Genomic DNA, 19,034 nt, shown 5'->3' with positions numbered 1-19,034 from the left:
AGCCTGACATATGCTTTTGCTATTGCTGATATTCGTCACGGAGGCACACTTACACTAATACAGAGATATTTACAAACATCCGGCACTGATTTGGGAACATGCATTTTTTGCATGCGTGCTGCATACAGAGATCATTCACAACAATTTAGACATGCATCCGACAAAGTGTAAATGCAGCGCAAAACAGTACACGCACTTACATTTTGCAAGTATAGTTTGCATTGTGTTATAGTTTGTGAACGATGCAGCGCAGAAACATAAATATTGCATAATAATAACATTGTGACCTTTGTGGTGGACAAACCTAAACATTAGATAAGATTAGACCTTAGACAAAATGAAAGTAAATAAAGATTGTAGGCATCACCGTTAGCTGGAAAACATTAAATTAACCACTTTACTAAAACTTTGCTTCACATAGATTTGAACATATGTTCATTGGTTCCGCTCATTTTTAAGCCCTCTTTTGCACGTGTTTTATGAATTTAAAGCCTCTGCTAAGAAAGTTCGGCGTTTCTTGCCGGCATGCGCATTTGGTTGTGCCCGAAACATGAGTGGCGCCTGTTACGTCCCAGCATCACAGACGGGTGGTCCACTTGTGCAAGTCGAAGGTCAGAGTAACGTAATAATAAACAGACAATTTTTTTATCTGTTTTGGTAAACACGAGGAAGCCCCACGATTATGGCTCCTTCGGTCGTTTCGGGATGCAGTGCAAAACTTCGGTCGTGCCGATCTCGCTATCCTGAACACAGTAATTACGGCCAGGAGACGCGTTTCTTGAACGCACTCCATGTAGCACTTGCACTTTGAAAGTGCAAGTGCAACTGCTGCATGGTGTGCTACATGGAGTGCTACATGGAGCACTTGCACTTTGCAAAGTCTTTTTTAGCAAGTGCAAGTCCTTTATGTAGCACTTGCACTTGCAATGTGCAAGTGCAAGTGCTACATGGAGTGCTACATGGAATGCTACATGGAGCACTTGCACTTTGCAAGTGCAACTGCTACATAAAGCACTTGCACTTGCGAAAAAAAATAGTCGCAGCACCAGAGATGGGAACGACCTGCAGAGCTAGTAGATAGGAGGCACAGGGCTTTAGTTCCGATGTTCCGATAGGCGGCTGTGAAGTATATGCGAAACTGGAATGCAGGCGTTGGTTATCGATAAAAAAATGAAATTATGCGGACGTTTCATATAGACACAATTAGAAAACAAAATAGGACGTCGACTTGAGGTTTGTGCTGAAGATTCGGTTCGAGCGAACTGCGATGGCGGAGAAAAGAGCGGCTGATGGAATTCAACTTATCCATAGAGGCGCCAATTTTATCTTCCAAAACATTAGTTTGAACACATTTGTCGCACCCTAAGTATCAGTAAGAAGTAAGCTGTAGGAAGAATAAGTGAGTTTATTGACATTCTCAAAGGACACAAATGTGGATTTCATAGCAGAACTTTCGCGAATACTCTATTTAAGAAAACGCAATCGACAATATTACATGATGTGTACAGTACTTGCTAACGCCAATGCAATTGAAAACTGACCACTGCTGAAAAGGATGGAAGAAGTCAGTTTGTCACATGGAGCGATCTCTAAAGTTAGGATGGTTTTTGCAGCACACGTCTTACCTGGAGTGCTTTGAGATGCAAGCAACGCGCTCTAAACGCGATATTTCGCTGAAAAGTTTGATTTCGGATTTGATCTTAGCGTGTGCAATTACAAGCAACTCAAGTCGTTACACTTCATTATCTACAACATAACTCTCTCTGTTGACGTGTTACTATTGACTCCTATGCATAACGTTCACAAAAATCTTCCAGACGAGATGAATATAAAGCAGACGAATCAACGGAATTGCAAAACAGGGGCACCATGTCGAATCAAAATGCGACGACATGCGTTAAGGAAATGTAGTCAGTACCATTCCCACCGGCGTCAACACGTTCGTATTTTCTTATTGTGTGCTTTAGGAAAAGAAAGTTGACGGTCCTCTTTTTTTCCGACGTACATGTGAAGGCTCGCTCATGCATTGAAAGCCATGTTCACGTTGACTTTATTTCAATACAGTCGAATCCAAACGCAAGAAACTCGGACAACGATAATTCTTTATAGGACACATGGACACTTAGTGACCGAAACGTTAAAGTAACTGCTTCGTAACGAAATCGATATTGGATATACCGAAAGCATGGCGTCCGTTTCCAGCCCAATTCACGCAAGAAAGCAAACTGCAGCAGGCCCGCACAATCCTGCGCATTGGTAATGTCATTATTAGTGATGTCGAGAAATACCTCAACGCGCAGGCAAAAAGTTACTGCCTACGACACGCAGTTTTGTTCGAAATAAATCGATTCCTGCTTTTCTCCATGGGAGATGACCAATTAGTATGTAACGGAGACATCACAAAAGTTCGTCTAAGTTTGGTATAGGTGAGTTTGGATATATTCATTTTCCTGACATACCGACTTTATAGAGCGTCAGCATATTGTAACTGTGTTTGACTATACGCTTAAAAGGTACTGCTTAGAAATGAGGAAAGTCATTGAACGTGATGAGAAGTCATCATGTTGTTCGGAAAACAAACGATAATTTCCAAACACTGGCATGCGGGAACTGCCGGCTACAATGCAAGGAGCGTCTCACATTGAAAAGCAAGAGTAAGTAAAAAAAAATGGCAACATCTTTAGGGTATTGTGAGAAGGTCAAACGCTCTAATGACGTTCTCTTCTAATGGCATTGAAGTGCTTTGGTGCACAGATGCGTTTTTTGCTCCAGTGGCATCCATAATTTCAGGTATATTACTGCAAAGTGATGTCTACCCAGGAGGGCTTTGTGACACTATCTTAATCCCGTGGGATACTATGAAGCGAGCGAATTGGTTTGATTAGTCCCTTGTCACCATGTGTATGATATAGCCATGTTTGTTTTTCTAAAACCCTGGAGAGTGCTTCTATATTTGTGTTGTATTTTTGTATAGTGGTTAAAAAAACACGGGTCCTTCATCTGTAAGACCCTCGTAAAAAACGTTGTAAGGTGTTCGTAAGGTAAACCAAGACAAATCTTTAAGTTTTGAAGAAAAAATACAAATGCTTAGGTGTTTGTTTGTCAACATTTATTGCTCTTTCGCACTCAGAGGAGTAAGTCAGATTGTATTAAGTGAATGAACTTCAGCATTGAAGTCTTCCAACCACCAGCAACTCTCGATGATTGTGCATATCTGAAGCAAGCACTGACTGCACTCGGAGTGAGCGGGTAGAGGGATTCATGTTTTGAGATATAGAGATTTTACAATTATGACTGACTCGGTCAAACAGCCTTATTTTCGAAAGATAATTGATCGAAAATAAATTTTCGAAACGCGCAAGGCAGGGGAGAGTGATATGGAACCTTTCAAGCCGTAAAGAAAGTACATATGTTGCCAGTTTGAGCAGTTCAGCCATCGCTCAGAAGATTGGCATTCGAGCTGCCGACTGAAATGTTTTGGAAGGAAGTCCAATTCTGATTCTAACTACGGGGCCTCGCATCTGTATATACATTTCCGGTAGTTGCGTCTTCGCTGATGACTTGAATAAAGTGATTCGGATTGTGAAAAAAATGCCAAGAGAGTTTGGTCAAATTTGAGGGTGTCAACAGGGATAATTCCCTATGTTGTCCATCCCATCGGAAACCCAACGTGCTTACTCTCTACAGCGGTAGCTTGTCGCCAGGAGGAACGAACACTGAAAGCAAATGGCGAAGCTGTCACGTGCCACAAAGCTGACTCAGGCCTGCCAGCAATTTCTTTATGTCTCAAAATCCGCAGAAAGATGAGAGATAGTAAAACCCGAGACACGCCCAAGACCTGAGGCACGTGTGTAAGATGGCTAGGGTTCCAAACGAAAGAAAATAAAAAGGACGTGGGGCAATGCGTTAGGGGCAGTCATCTATGCCGACAACATCGAACTAGTGTCCACGCGCTGCAGGAGGTGGCGGCTATTGTCGAAGATTGCCCGCGCCGCCCTGCTGTACTGAAGCTTGGGCCGGATCCTGCGCTGGGCCTGGCTGAGCCGCTTCTGCCAGCGCCTGGCCCTGCGCCGTGCTTTGCGCCATGCTTTGCGCCGCGTTGAGCTCCGTTGTAGGCGACGTTATTGGAGACGCCATGGACGAATGTTCTCTGGAGAAGATGTCGAGCGGCGGTGGGACCTGCGGCCGGAATGCATGTCGCCGCGTTGCGTTAGGAACAGCGACACAATACAGGCGTCCTCACGCTTACGTTCAATAACGCTTCGAGCGGGCCTAGTTGGCGCGTGACATCGTTCCGTTTACTGCGCAGTGCTGTTCACGCAAAGGGGCAGAACAAATAAAACGGACACGCGTGTAAGCACACGTCCGCGTCCGTTTTATTTATTTTGTCCTTTGTGTGGACAAGATAACGAAGTAAACACATGACGCTCACGTACAGGTCAGCGTGACTGCGTCGCGCTTATGCAAATGTAAGACTGCACACGTCACGTAGTTAAGAACAAGGTTGCACAATAAGCGTACTCTCAGGCGGCGCGGCAGCGTGGCATTGCATCCAGTATACAAATTACAGAAGCGATGTCTTATTTCGACCTGTATGAGATATCGTGTTACAACTACCCTCATCAGGACAATTGATTAGACTTATTCTGTCGACCAGAGTTCCTGAGGGCCACTATGCCCACCCATATAAACCTTGTCTTTTTGTCTGTATATTTCATGGCTTTAAGTTGTTCCGCAAACTTCTTAGCGTCAGTGGCATGCAGGGTTACCGCAAAGGCCTACGGCAGCGACAACATGGCTACCGAGATCTGATGACGCAGTGTCTAACCAACAAGCACGCAAAACTAATACTGCTGCAGTATTAATCATACAAAAAAGTATACAGTTTGCTCGAAGGGTGTTGTGTATAAGGTACCTCTGAAATGCGGTCGGTCTTATGTAGGGCAGACAGCTATATGTCTTAACGTTAGGTTACAAGAACACGGCAATAAAGCGCGCAAAGGGCGGGAAGGGTTTCCAGCTATTCACTGCGCACAATGCGGCTGTATCCCGCTTTTTGAAGAAACAACTATCTTAGCTAGGCATTCTAATGAATGCACCCGACTTATCATCGAAGCAGCAGCGATTGCCCATGACGACTCTGTTAGCAAGCCATCAATTGCATTAACAGACAAATAACAGTTTCTTCTGAGGTCGCACATGCGCTCCCGTTCATCTTAGGTCATGAATTTTGAATGCATACTCATGTCGGGTTGGTGCTTTGTAGGGGACGCTTTTGTCTTGGTGTCTCAGTATATATATATATGCTTGTTTCTCAAAATGAAAATCAGTTGGAAGTCAGCGCTTGTCTTCGTCGTCCTTTTTGGTCCCTCGTCTATGTATGCGCTGTAAGTGACGATTGATACCATGGAATGCCAACTAGCCCGTACCCAAACTTTGCTGTGGAAGATGGGGTCGGATGACTCAGTAAACAACGCGTTCAGAGTCACGTGGCTCACCTTGGGCTGACCGTGCACGTAGCGCGTTTCACGGCTGGAGCGGTCCTTGGAAGACTTCGAGGATGTCGAGGACTTGGACCCTTTCCGGATGAGAAGGGCGGGAACCGGTGGAGGGGAACCTGGTCCCGCCGCCGACTCGGAGCCCGACATGACCTGCAGAGTTGGTAACAGACGTAACTTGCATGTGCACAAAGCGCGCGTAGATCGTTCTCGCTCAATGAATGGCGAGGGTCTTGGCAGTGACGCCTTAAGTTGCGCCGGAATGTTCAGTGTCTCGTAAGTTCACGTACGGCGTGACGCCTACGGCTTAAATGGATGTTCTACATCTTCTGCCGTATCCCTAGTGGCGCTGGTTAACATTCCGAGGCAAATGTTTACTTCATATGCGCCTGTGAATGGGGATGTGCGGATTGCTGCCATCGTAGCTCAATTGGCAATGCGTCGCATGGCCAGCGCACAAAATGTGGGCTCGAATTTCACTGGAGGCAAATTGTCTTCTACTTTCGATTCCCCTTTGGAAAATAATTTTACATCGGAGCAGTAGCGCAAACTTGAGACAGAGACCGAGGAGGCAAGACTGTCTCAAGTTTGCGGTATTGCTCTTACGTTGTCTACCAACAACCCCAAGGCACTCTTGCATAATTTTACAATTTACTTCATAAATGCTTCCTAAGGCTTGATTGTCGGTTTCATATTGTTGTTACTGACTACAACTGAGCCCCTTGGCTCCATGATTTGCTTGCTCTTGGTGATTGAGGGGGTTATTTACCGGAAAGGCAGAACCACGGAATGTCCTGTATTGTATTTACACATGGTTTTCTCGTTCTGGCCTCTCTCTGGTTGTGGCAGTATGAAGAAACGTAGTTCAGGTGCTAAAAAAAGCAGGGCTTGTAGCATTACGTTACTGAATGCAGTATAAAACAGAAGAAAATATAGCATGACAAGAGACATACGATGTGCAACATGAAGTTGCGGTGACGTGTGGGCCAGCTGAATCGAATTTTTAACTTGTATTTTCGCTTTGGTGAAATTAGCAGTTTCAAGAAAGTACGGATAAAGTATGAACAGTTATCTACTATAAAAAGACCGTTTGCGTTCTAAGACAGCACTTACTCAAAAATGAGCTATGAAGGAACCGGAAAATAGAATGCCAGTGCAAACCAAAACTTAAAACGTAAACGCTATTTGCATTAACTACAACAGTAGTTGCCGCGATTCACCAGTGGTGGATCGTACTATGTCGAAAGAGAGAGAAAATGTGATGCCACACGCGATCCTCAGTTAAGAAAATACATTCTGGAACATTTGATCGTGCCTTCCCAGAGCCTGATGAAATGTGCATTTAATACATTATAAGAAAAAGCGAGCTGTTTTAGCTGACTTATGATCAAATTGATTCATCTGTTCGTGTATTATTGCTTTAGAATTTCCGGGGGCTATGCATCTAATCCATCCCTTTACGTATGTCTATGTATCTTTATATGTTGTCACCTAATCGTTTTACCCTCTACCTGCGTCACTGGGTAGTAAGTGGTCGTATGGGTAGCGCATCGGGGATGCTGTGCTGCGGTAACACGAGGTTTGAGGTCAACCATCGGACCGACTTGTGTCACTGATCATGCGGCAACGTGTGTACATCTGCCTCGCTTCTCATCGGACCTCTTACTCGCAGATATGGGCAGTGTTGACGCGAAAGCGGTCAGGTACCGCTGTTCGAAGAAACTTTTTTTGGCGCCGACTTGGAGCACCGGGTTGTGCCCCTCGGTCACTGCTGGTCTCCAATGAAGTTCTTTGATGCGAACTTGCGTTACTGAGCATTTGCAATTAAGTGTGTGCCGTTTTCCAATAAACGTCTTTGACGCGAACTTGGCTAACTCGATATGTGCCACTGGGAATGTGTCGGTCTACGATAAAGAAAAAAGGATCCCATCAATTTATCCGATGCTGAGCGGACTCCAACCCACGTCACAAGGGTTCCTCAAGGAGAGCATCCCGACGCCCTTAGAAGGCTGCGCCACAAGCGCACTTGGTACGTGCCGTTCTACAACGAACCTCTCGGCAACTTGGGGCACCGAGTGTGCGCCACTGGGTGTGAGGCAAGCGAGGCAACAATTCGCAGCACTCGTAGGCGCCGGCGCGCCCCGCTTCGTGTCTATTCTCGGAAGCGCCAATAGATGGCTCAGCATGTCCACAAATACGCGCGAGAGATGAGCCTGGTTGCCCCACGAAGCGTTCCCGAGCGTTCGCCATGCCCCGGCGCCACGCGCATTTCGCAGACCACGCGCAGGCTTCGCAGCGGCTACGCTAGATGGCGCAATGTGTTCTTATAGAAACGCGGAGTCGCCCGTGTAGTACGCGCCTCAAACAAAACTCGTTTCCCCGGTGGCAACCGGTTGTGTCACCACATTTGTCAGCGCCAATGAATGATCATCGACTGCCGTTGTAAAATGAGTTTTCGCGTAATTGCATTGAGGCGGTCCTATGGACTGCGGCGCATCACATCTGGAATAACCTATGCACTTACTGAAAAGTGTGACGCTACGAAACTACGGAGGCACTGCAGCTGTCTAATTCCGGGTAACCAGGCCAAAAAGGAGAAAGTTGAGAAGCTGTACCAGTTTCGAATTTTTCGGAAGGCAAGGTTAATTACACACGGCGAGATTTTCAATACTTGCTTGGCAATATTAGTGTTCAAAAGCAAAGCGTCGAATCACAAACGTGCTGAAGTGGTAATCTACTTTGTTGCATTAACTAGGTTCGTTTGTTTGCGAATATGCAAATGTCTCGCACGTTCTCGAACACAAATGTCAGGGACGTACCGCGGAGGCAGTGCCGGAAGGAGGAGCTGCTTGTCGCTTCCCGCTTGAGCTGGACGATCCAGCTGAACTGGTTGACCCGCGACGTTTCTTTTTCTTCAACTTAGACTTGTTGCTACGCTCGCTGGTCTCATCCATGGGCTCTACACGTGCGTCAGCCAATCTCGGATGCCTGAAGCACGATAACTGCAAACCCGACCATTTTTATGATGTAGCGAGAGGTACGGAAGAGCCGCTACGGCTGAAAAGCATAGGCGGGGCCACAGAATGATATAATGGCTTTGCAGAGCGAATGTAGAATGTAGACACAAGCAGGATGTTTTTGCGATAATGTACAGCTTTTTTATCGGAAGCCTGTGAGCGTAGGGAAGGTGGACGTAATTTTACTCTAATAACGTGAGCACGAGAAAAATGTTTGAAAAAGATTTTAACTTTTTTTTAAGTTGAGCGTAGTTGTACATGGGCAAGATTGGGCCATTTTTGAAAATAACCTTTAGGGTCTCACCTAATTTACAACATTCATTACTGAATTTCGACGAAGGTTTTTTTAGCAGCGAATGCACAATAAAATTGTGACTGCCGCCAAATTTCTCATTAAACAACTACCCTCAAGGCTCTAACAGAAAGTTGTTACGTAACAAACAACGCCTCCAAACGCTTATATGAACGTCTTTCTCGGCTCCCAGCCGCAATCTTGGCGATAGGTCATGGTCACGTCGAGGCGAGAGAAACATTACAGTCGAAGTTTTGATTTCTCATTTCTATGCAGCTGAGAGGCGCATTGTTTAGCGCTGTTTCAGAACATGTTACGGATCCGCCGTGAAAAAGCGTGGTCCTAACGACAAATGGTTCAGTACATTGACTTAGGCAACATAGCCCGATGAAGCCAAAATGAAAGGAGCCAAAAACGCTGTTACTGCGCTAGTCCTGCATCCTGGGAGTATCGCCATCCACACCTGTTCGTAAATGTTTTCGTAGTTCCTGCAAGAGTCGTCAAGCTGAGCTTCCGCGGTCGCATAGTTTTGTTCGTAAATGAAATGCCTCTAAACGTTTTTTTTATTTGCAGCATGAGTTCCCACATGGCAAATTCCTGGCACAGAAGTTTGATTTGAAATGCAACACACTGATTGTAATTTTAAGGTGTACGCTTTGTTCGTTCTAAGTAAAACATTTACGATGTTTTTTCTTTTTGGCCTCAATAGCTGGCGGTCGGCTGTCTTCACGACAGGCCCTATTGCAAAAGCTCCTGGGAAAACTCTTTCGAAGAGGCAAGAATTACAAAATAGAAATGCCTAAGAATCGGAGCTTCATTGTTATGTTTCATGCTTGGATTTATGGAGGTTTTCGGAAGCCACTAAACAGCACTGTGCTGGTTTTCGATTGCGGCGGGCATTAACGAGGAACTTGTTTGTTTATTTCGCCATACATACCCGACGGCACATTGACTGATTGCAGGTCCTGCCTCGAAGCTACGTCAGCGCAACTACAGATGCTGCATTGAGTTTCTTCTGATTAATTGACTCCTCACCCTGGTTCTTAACGAGCTGCCGAAGTGCCAGTGAACAGGAGTTTTTTTTACATTTAGTGCCATCTAATCAACACAACTACAGCGGCTGAAAACCCAACAAAAGATGTGCGAGGAAGAACAAATTCAATATGGTTTAATAGTTCTAGTGTTGCAAAAAAAAAAGATGAAAAAGGGGTTGGAGGAAAGCAACACAAAATAATCAAACACACGATATTTTTCTAAGAATTGAGATGCCAGCTTTCCAAATAATTTCGCTCGATACCATTGGATATCAGACCTAGGCAATGCTCCTGTCCATATTAACTATTGATTCATGCTATCCAAAAATGCTTGACATGAGAAAGTCTCTAATGCACGGTGCAACCACACTGACAGGGATCTGAAAAACCCATTGAAAGAATACCTGATGAACATTGTAATTTTTTCGGGCGTTGCAGTAATGTCAGATTTCTTTCTTTCTTTCTTTCTTTCGTTCTTTCTTTCTTTCTTTCTTTCTTTCTTTCTTTCTTTCTTTCTTTCTTTCTTTCTTTCTTTCTTTCTTTCTTTCTTTCTTTCTTTCTTTCTTTCTTTCTTTCTTTCTTTCTTTCTTTCTTTCTTTCTTTCTTTCTTTCTTTGTGAGACCACACAATTATGGAAATTGGACGCGGGGAGTATCACATTGAAATATTTCGTTTTATCTACAAGCGAACTGCTTCTTTGGCGTTCGCATTTGCACAAAGCATGCAATGATTCTCACATAGACTCTCCATAGAGCTTTTGTTAAAAAATACGCAAAGAGTAAGGAAGCTGCGAGTGCAAGGTTTCTGGCTCCTGAGAGAGACAAATTTTTAATGGGCTAGCCAGCCTCATAGATCCGTCAATATTGTTAGCGCAAAGAAACCCACGACACGAGAGAAGGCACACAGGACACAGCGCAGGATAAGCGATATGTCCTGCGTGCCTTCTCCCGTGTCATGCGTTTCTTCGAGCTAAAAATATTAACATGCGATACCAACTGGCCCACCAGTCTGCGTTGTTGAACTTCATAGATGCGCTTCCGATGAAAATTGGCCAACATACTTTATTTAGCGAATTCCCTGGGCGTGGTGTAGCATCTAGATCAATGAACAGAGGGCAAAAGCAATACGCCTTAGACTCACACCTTCTGCGCAGTGGGGCAGCAGATATGCATCTTTCCTATAGATAACGCGACGTGTAAGACGGCCCCTGACTTCCCATACAAAATTCAACTTCCACAGTTTTCCATTTTTTCATTGAGCCATGCGTCTTGAAGAAAGAAAGCTTACCTTGACTGGTGCAAGCACCGCAGGCCAATCTTCTTCTTTCTCTTCCGCATCGACGACAGCACGTGGTCTTGGAAATACGACGCTCCATTTATGCCCAGTGAAGCACACACGCACACACAAGTATAGTGAACAAGCAGTTTGAAAGTACAGCTATAGGAAAAGATACAAAGTGAACACCGCAGCGGCTGAGCGGCTGTGCTGTGCTGGGCTGCTACCGGAGCAGGAAGTAGAGGTATTATGTTACCACACTGCGAAAGAATGCACTACAGAAGGCCGTTAACTGGAGCAGCTATAAGCTTAGTTTACACATTCCGAGAAAGAAAATGTTGATGTTATGGTTCGGGTAATGGCTGGCTTCGATTCTGCAATGCAAAGTGCTACCCAATGTCAGCAATTATGAGAATATTTGCTAAACGTTTTGTAATAATGCTATTAGCGATTACTGCGCAAGTTCTCATGTGTGCCACTGTTGGGAAGCTTATTCAGTAAATTGCTGTTGATGTGCAATCCGCTATGTTTGATACCTAGTGCCAGTCCTTGCTGAATTACGTGGCATCTTGGAACTTTAGAACTTTTTCAATCACTACCTTTGATTGACCGGACCTTAGGATGTATATATATATATATATATATATATATATATATATATATATATATATATATATATATATATATATATATATATATATATATATATATATATATATAACGAGAAGAAAGGGGGTTAACCGAGGGGCCCGATTTTTATTAGTCATATCATAAGAAGCCAACAAACACTGACACCAAGGACAAAATAGGGGAAATTACTCGTGCTTAATAAATGAAATAAAGAAACGATAAAGTAATGGAAATTAAAGTGGATGAAACAACTTGCCGCAGGGAGGAACCGAACCCACAACCTTCGCATTTCGCGTGCGATGCGCGATGCTAGAATGAGCGATACCATCACTTTAACTAATTCAACTGCCCTCTTTCCTTTATGGCAAGCTTGTATCCGCGTGGTCTCAGAGACACGACATCGATTGATGCTCCGTTCTTTAATTAATCTTATCTAATGATGGATAACCAGAGCATGAAAAGATATCCTCCTCGTGGGGTACGTCGCTGCTGCCAGAATACCATTGGATGCGTACTCGTATATCTTGTTTATTTTAATTAGGGAAGACTTCTTTATTTGTACTACTGTCGCCTTCCCATCAGCACGTCTACAGTTGCTTATAATGGGAGTTAATTACGGAGACTACATCAGTACTACTGCTCCGGCTGCTACTGTCGTGGGTTTTTCCGCTGCTGCTCCTGCTTCCACTGTCGTCGTTGTAGTCGCAGCTGCTGCTGGCGCTTTCGTTGTTGTTGTCGTTCCTGCAGACGTTGTCGTCGTTGCTGTTGCTGCTGGCGCCAAACTTGTATCCTACTCTGGCGGTCATTGCCACCTCTCCGACCAGCACCGTAACCAGAGCCGTCATCATAGCTTCCGCCGACTTCGCCACCTCCGTAGCCTCGCCTGACTCCGCCACTATTGTAGCCACTGCTCACTCCTCTTCCACGCCCACTGCCTCGGCCGCCAGCATCACCCCAACCGACTGCTCGACCACCGTAGCCCATGCCGGCTCTACCACCAGCGTGGCCTTCATTGAACCCCTCATTACCGATGCTTCCACTGACTCTGCCTAAACCATAGCGCGCACCGCTTCCTCTACCAGCGTCACCTCCAGCGAGTACACCATTACCGATGCTTCCACTGACTCTGCCTAAACCATAGCGCGCAGCGCTTCCTCTACCAGCGTCACCTCTAGTGAGTACACCATTACCAATGCTTCCACTGACTCCACCTAAACGATAGCGCACACCCTTTCCTCTACCAGCGTCACCTCCAGTGAGTACACCATTACCGATGCTTCCACTGACTACGCCCAAACCATAGCGCGCACCGTTTCCTCTACCAGCATCACCTCCAGTGGGTACAGCATTACCGATGCTTCCACTGACTCCACCTAAACCATAGCGGGTACCGTTTCCTCTACCAGCGTCACCTCCAGTGAGTACACCATTACCGATGCTTCCACTGACTGCGCCCAAACCATAGCGCGCACCGTTTCCTCTACCAGCGTCACCTCTAGTGAGTACACCATTACCGATGCTTCCACTGACTCCACCTAAACGATAGCGCGCACCGTTTCCTCTACCAGCGTCACCTCTAGTGAGTACACCATTACCGATGCTTCCACTGACTCCACCTAAACGATAGCGCGCACCGTTTCCTCTACCAGCGTCACCTCCAGTGAGTACACCATTACCAATGCTTCCACTGACTCCACCTAAACGATAGCGCACACCCTTTCCTCTACCAGCGTCACCTCCAGTGAGTACACCATTACCGATGCTTCCACTGACTCCGCCCAAACCATAGCGCGCACCGTTTCCTCTACCAGCATCACCTCCAGTGGGTACAGCATTACCGATGCTTCCACTGACTCCACCTAAACCATAGCGGGTACCGTTTCCTCTACCAGCGTCACCTCCAGTGAGTACAGCATTACCGATGCTTCCACTGACTGCGCCCAAACCATAGCGCGCACCGTTTCCTCTACCAGCGTCACCTCTAGTGAGTACACCATTACCGATGCTTCCACTGACTCCACCTAAACGATAGCGCGCACCGTTTCCTCTACCAGCGTCACCTCTAGTGAGTACACCATTACCGATGCTTCCACTGACTCCGCCCAAACCATAGCGCGCACTGTTTCCTCTACCAGCGTCACCTCCAGTGAGTACACTATTACCGATGCTTCCACTGTCTCCGCCCAAACCATAGCGCGCACCGTTTCCTCTACCAGCGTCACCTCTAGTGAGTACACCATTACCGATGCTTCCACTGACTCCACCTAAACGATAGCGCGCACCGTTTCCTCTACCAGCGTCACCTCTAGTGAGTACACTATTACCGATGCTTCCACTGACTCCACCTAAACGATAGCTCGCACCGTTTCCTCTACCAGCGTCACCTCCAGTGAGTACACCATTACCGAGGCTTCCACTGACTCCGCCCAAACCATAGCGCGCACTGTTTCCTCTACCAGCGTCACCTCCAGTGAGTACGCTATTACCGATGCTTCCACTGTCTCCGCCCAAACCATAGCGCGCACCGTTTCCTCTACCAGCGTCACCTCTAGTGAGTACACCATTACCGATGCTTCCACTGACTCCACCTAAACGATAGCGCGCACCGTTTCCTCTACCAGCGTCACCTCTAGTGAGTACACTATTACCGATGCTTCCACTGACTCCACCTAAACGATAGCTCGCACCGTTTCCTCTACCAGCGTCACCTCCAGTGAGTACACCATTACCGAGGCTTCCACTGACTCCGCCCAAACCATAGCGCGCACTGTTTCCTCTACCAGCGTCACCTCCAGTGAGTACACTATTACCGATGCTTCCACTGTCTCCGCCCAAACCATAGCGCGCACCGTTTCCTCTACCAGCGTCACCTCTAGTGAGTACACCATTACCGATGCTTCCACTGACTCCACCTAAACGATAGCGCGCACCGTTTCCTCTACCAGCGTCACCTCTAGTGAGTACACTATTACCGATGCTTCCACTGACTCCACCTAAACGATAGCTCGCACCGTTTCCTCTACCAGCGTCACCTCCAGTGAGTACACCATTACCGAGGCTTCCACTGACTCCGTCTAAACCATAGCCCACACCAGCTCCACCACCAACATGGTATCCGCCGAAACCCCCACTATCATGGCTTCCACTGACTCCGCTGCCCCTGTAGCCTGCACTGACTCTGCCACCAGCGTGGCCTCCACCAGCAGTGTGGCCTCTACCGGTTCTGGCACCAGCGCGGCCTCCAACGAATCTTCCGCTACCAAGGCCTCCGCCTACTAAGGGACCGACGAAGCGTGTACCGGCTCCGCCCCCAGTGTGCACTCCAATGGCTCCACTGCTGTCGTAGCCTCCGCCGAGTCCCTCACTGCCATAGCCTCTGCGGAATCCCTCACTACTGAGGCCTCGGCCACCTGTGATACTGCCGAATCCACCACCCTCGAGGCGTCCGCTTGCTACAGCCCCACCGTAGCCGCCTCCGACACCGCCAAGACCATAGCCTCCATAGAAGAGGCCAGGGTACTGATTCCCGTAGGCCCCATTTCCATAACCACTACCATAGCCGTGGTTACCGTAAACGCCATTGCTGGAAGCCGCGCCACTGTTGATGTCACCACCGTAGGCGCCACTTCCTGGGAAGCTACTGCTCAAGTCAGCATAACTGCCACTGCTGTAGCCTTCAGGTCCAGGGAAGCTTCCTGAAAAATACATGGATTCTGAAGGTCATCGTTCCTTGCGGTAATATTTATTACTGTCTTGAGAAACCATGCTACAGTTCTTCACCGTTTGTCCCACTGTGAATTCAGAGTAATGGTTCGCTCAACGGTTCTCTAGTTTCCCTAGCAAGTGCAGCGAATATAACAGTTTTCGGTACCGATCGAGTGCAGCGTTTGTGTCGGTGGCATAAAAATGGAAAGTTCATGTTCGTGTGAAGCAGAGAAATAAATGGTTTCGGGATGCATTCCTTTTGTAGAAAATTTTGTTTTTGTGCATCTGAGCACAGAATGGCAAATTATGTTCTAGAATACAAATAACAGCTGCCTTCAGTAAGCCATCAGGACGGTCCCGTATTCGCTAAGCGACGTGGAAGAACAGCGTCTGTAATGGATGTGTCATAACAAGTGCGCCTAATTGAAGTTTAAGTTTACCTACACGAGTTTGCCCAAATCGACCATGTACATAGATCCACAATATAATGTGTGGGCTAGAAGGTGCTAAAATAGACTGCCATTTCTGCGATTGTTTCCTCATTTTCTTCTCAAATTCAAGGTGTTCTCGAGCTGAACAGCTCTAATCGCTAACGCAGATCTTGTTTATGCGACATGCACATCTTAAGCCTTACGTGGAACTGGCAATGCCGTCGTGGAACTTTACAGTTGTATAGCCAAATATTTATTATTGCGGCAAAGATATTTCAGTTTCCTTTGCCGCTTTCTTAACCAACCAATAAAACCTGAAAAAAAATGGTAGAAAGTATAAACTACAAAATATAGCACTAATATTTAACATTGGCAATAGGCGAAGTCTGACTGCTACACACTACTGTAGCATTTATTCGCAGTAAAATATTTGAATACCGGCTGCTCTGGTGTCATTCAACATCTCCAATACCTTCTTATGGATGAAAAAAAAACGTATAATGTTATAAAAAAATAAATAAAAAATAAAAAATAAATAAATAAATAAATAAACGAATAAATAAATAAATAAACGAATAAATAAATAAATACCTAAATAAATACTAATAAATGAGGCCTTCTCTGGGGACATGCTAACACTGAAACAATAAAAAACAAGAGATACCCACACATATGCATAACTTCCATGAAGCCATTTATTCTGAAGAAATGCCTATAAAAATAGCAAAATATTCTAAGCAGTAAGACGTCGGTCATCCGTTCCGAATTACAGGAGTTGCTTACGTCAGAGTTAAATTGAATGTATGCTACTTAACACACTCACACACACAAACACACACTCACACACACACTCACACACACAAACACACACACACACACACACACACACACACACACACACACACACGCACACGCACACGCGCACACGCACGCACGCACACGCGCGCACACACACGCACACGCGCGCACACACGCGCACACGTGCGCACACACACACACGCACACACACACACACAAACACACACACACACAAACACACACACACACACAGCACGCACACGCGCACGCACGCGCACGCACGCACACGCACACACGCGCACGCACACACGCACGCACGCACAACATAGACACAATGCCTAAAGCTAAGCGCCTTTTTACCACGCTTCGAAACCTGTCAAACCGGAAACAGCATGAATCATAGCCATATTCTCTGTATAGCAGATAACGACGGTTCCTAGGCCAATTTTAGGCAGAGTAAAAAAATTAAAAAATAAGAACGCCCTTTCGTGGTGTGCAGGTATCCGTAAATTCTTAATGACTATTACCCGCCCATTCTAGTTGATCCTGTTCGGCCGCTGTTCCCAGGATTGTCCTCTATAGGAAAGGACAGTCATGGGACAGTCCTTTACAGGAGAGGACAACGACTTCTTTGGCAGAATTCCTGTGTAGGATAGTCCTCGGGAACGGCGGTGGAAGTCAGAATTACGAATTTTCGGGTTAAAGAGATGGCTATAAAAGACTAGCACTTGCCTGCGTAATAGCCACTGTTACCGGAGCTGTCACTATTCTGTCGCCTCCGGCGGCCAGAAGCAACGCTCGCCAATGATACGGCGAGAACGCACACTACCCACAGGCGAGTCATAATTTCATACCCGCCTCGTGACAGTAGCATAGAGACATTTAAAAAAATTGTGTTCCTTTATATACAGATGTATGAGCACTCACTTCATTTCCCCTCATCTGTCTTGTGTAAGGTGGTGCCACGCAGCGACTTCAGATAAAAAGGTCCGCGTACTCTTTGTTTGAATGCACGTAGGCGTAGCTATTGAGCGAGCATACAATATAGTTTTTGTCATAGAAAGACACTGCTTGTCGACAAGGGCGTTCTTGAAAGTTCCTCACAATTCGGTAGTGACCTGTCGTGCATTATTCTCCCTCGCAGGCCTCACAAAGGCAGACAAGCAAGTGACAAATAGGTGCTCCGCCCTGTATCACATATCCATAATGCTATGGCTCACGCAATAGCCTCATTCGAGATAGATGGTTGAAATAGCGAGATAACAATGCTCGTTGGCTTCGTTGTTCGTACTGCCGCAAGATTCTGGAGCAGTGCTTCATTCTTTTATCGCTGTGGTACGCCTTGTTTACAGAGTTTTGTCCTTGACAGTGGCGACACGGAAAGAGACGCTCAGACTGAGGCAAGTGCCGGCCAAATCTGCCAGGCTAAGACCACTTATGTAGCAACGTCACTACCTCAAGCATCGAGAATCCGACCATCGTTTCTACCGCAGAAGCAGCTTCCCTCGAGCTATCTCGCAGGCTTACGTTTCAAGGAAACTACGTCATCGCACGACGCGGTGCAATGGAGGACAGCACACATATATGAAGCCGGTGTATCACTCTAGCCATCTGTACTGCCGAGGTGCCGGTGTCCGGCTCTGTTCACTACGAAATGACCCACCGAAACAACAAACGCTACTTAATATCCTCACCGAGTCCTGGATACAGCATCAAGCGCTGCATTCGTTTGATTAAACTGAATCGATGCCTCTGACTCTTTCCCCAGATTTAAAACGATCAGATTTCTTTGGCTCTTTCCATAATTTCGTACTCGGACTTTCTCCGATATGGGAACTTCTTGATGCCGCACAAAAGAACGCTTGTGTCATTAATCACCGATCGCCCACTAGCTCCTTGGACGTGTTGCGGAGCAACACCTCTATGGCGCCTGAAGGTTTAGAGGCTGAGGTCGGTATTATATCACCGTGTCGCGTTTGTCCACCGCCAGAGCTAACGGTGCCAGACCACTTTTGTCTCCGAAATCTGTTGCGAGTCTATTATCGAGCTGAACCGAAATGTACGTATCTCTGATAGATAAGGTACATTTTGTTTTCTTGTTTTCAAGTTGAAATTTTTATTTCTCAAGAGAGAAAAAAGGATCAGGTCAAAAAGCTTCACACAGAGCCACATATATATGCATATATAAACGGTAGGAAGCAAAGGCTATATGGCATTTCAGTGCCATATACTCGCAAATCTATTTGCGACTACTTTCAATGCTCCCAGGCCTTATTTTTCATTTATTAGGTCACATACCTAAATATCACGAAAGCGGGTTTAACAGTAAGGGAAATTTCGCACCTCACATTGTG

The 19,034-nt window shown here is 46.2% G+C and overlaps 2 protein-coding genes across 11 annotated transcripts; both read right to left on the bottom strand.

The window, feature by feature from the left end:
- Positions 1–3,883: 3,883 nt before the first annotated feature.
- On the bottom strand, positions 3,884–15,339 carry LOC139049068 (uncharacterized). The gene is made up of 5 exons (XM_070524275.1): positions 15,316–15,339; positions 11,129–11,195; positions 8,318–8,500; positions 5,499–5,651; positions 3,884–4,179 (listed from the first exon to the last, which is right to left on the bottom strand). The coding sequence occupies exons 3-5, from the start codon at positions 8,450–8,452 to the stop codon at positions 3,970–3,972; spliced, it is 498 nt and encodes a 165-aa protein (XP_070380376.1). The 5' UTR covers positions 8,453–8,500; positions 11,129–11,195; positions 15,316–15,339; the 3' UTR covers positions 3,884–3,969.
- On the bottom strand, positions 11,841–17,540 carry LOC139049067 (uncharacterized PE-PGRS family protein PE_PGRS54-like). Of its 10 annotated transcripts, none has more exons than XM_070524269.1 (3): positions 17,409–17,540; positions 13,240–15,437; positions 11,841–13,158 (listed from the first exon to the last, which is right to left on the bottom strand). In XM_070524269.1, exons 1-3 carry the CDS (start codon positions 17,522–17,524, stop codon positions 12,395–12,397), a joined length of 3,078 nt encoding a protein of 1,025 aa, XP_070380370.1. In that variant the 5' UTR covers positions 17,525–17,540; the 3' UTR covers positions 11,841–12,394. The 10 variants fall into 10 exon arrangements, with proteins under 10 accessions (XP_070380370.1, XP_070380372.1, XP_070380371.1 ...); XM_070524271.1 differs by having other exon boundaries at positions 11,841–13,401; positions 13,483–15,437; XM_070524270.1 differs by having other exon boundaries at positions 11,841–13,644; positions 13,726–15,437.
- Positions 17,541–19,034: the final 1,494 nt, after the last annotated feature.

This window comes from Dermacentor albipictus, chromosome 8 (genome assembly GCF_038994185.2).
Source record: "Dermacentor albipictus isolate Rhodes 1998 colony chromosome 8, USDA_Dalb.pri_finalv2, whole genome shotgun sequence".
NCBI classification, from domain to species: Eukaryota; Metazoa; Arthropoda; class Arachnida; order Ixodida; family Ixodidae; genus Dermacentor; species Dermacentor albipictus.
Note: the sequence above shows the minus strand (reverse complement) of the source record. Positions and strands in the feature narration are given on the sequence as shown.

Excerpts from the sequence above, each read along its gene's own strand:
- LOC139049068 (XM_070524275.1), bottom strand. The coding sequence starts at position 8,452 with ATGGATGAGACCAGCGAGCGTAGCAACAAGTCTAAGTTGAAGAAAAAG. Across the intron at positions 5,652-8,317 it reads CTTCCGGCACTGCCTCCGCG|GTCATGTCGGGCTCCGAGTC; the intron begins GTACGTCCCTGA and ends CCAACTCTGCAG. Across the intron at positions 4,180-5,498 it reads ACGTGCACGGTCAGCCCAAG|GTCCCACCGCCGCTCGACAT; the intron begins GTGAGCCACGTG and ends TTCCGGCCGCAG.
- LOC139049067 (XM_070524265.1), bottom strand. The coding sequence starts at position 17,524 with ATGACTCGCCTGTGGGTAGTGTGCGTTCTCGCCGTATCATTGGCGAGC. Across the intron at positions 15,438-17,408 it reads AGTGGCTATTACGCAGGCAA|CTTCCCTGGACCTGAAGGCT; the intron begins GTGCTAGTCTTT and ends TTTTTCAGGAAG.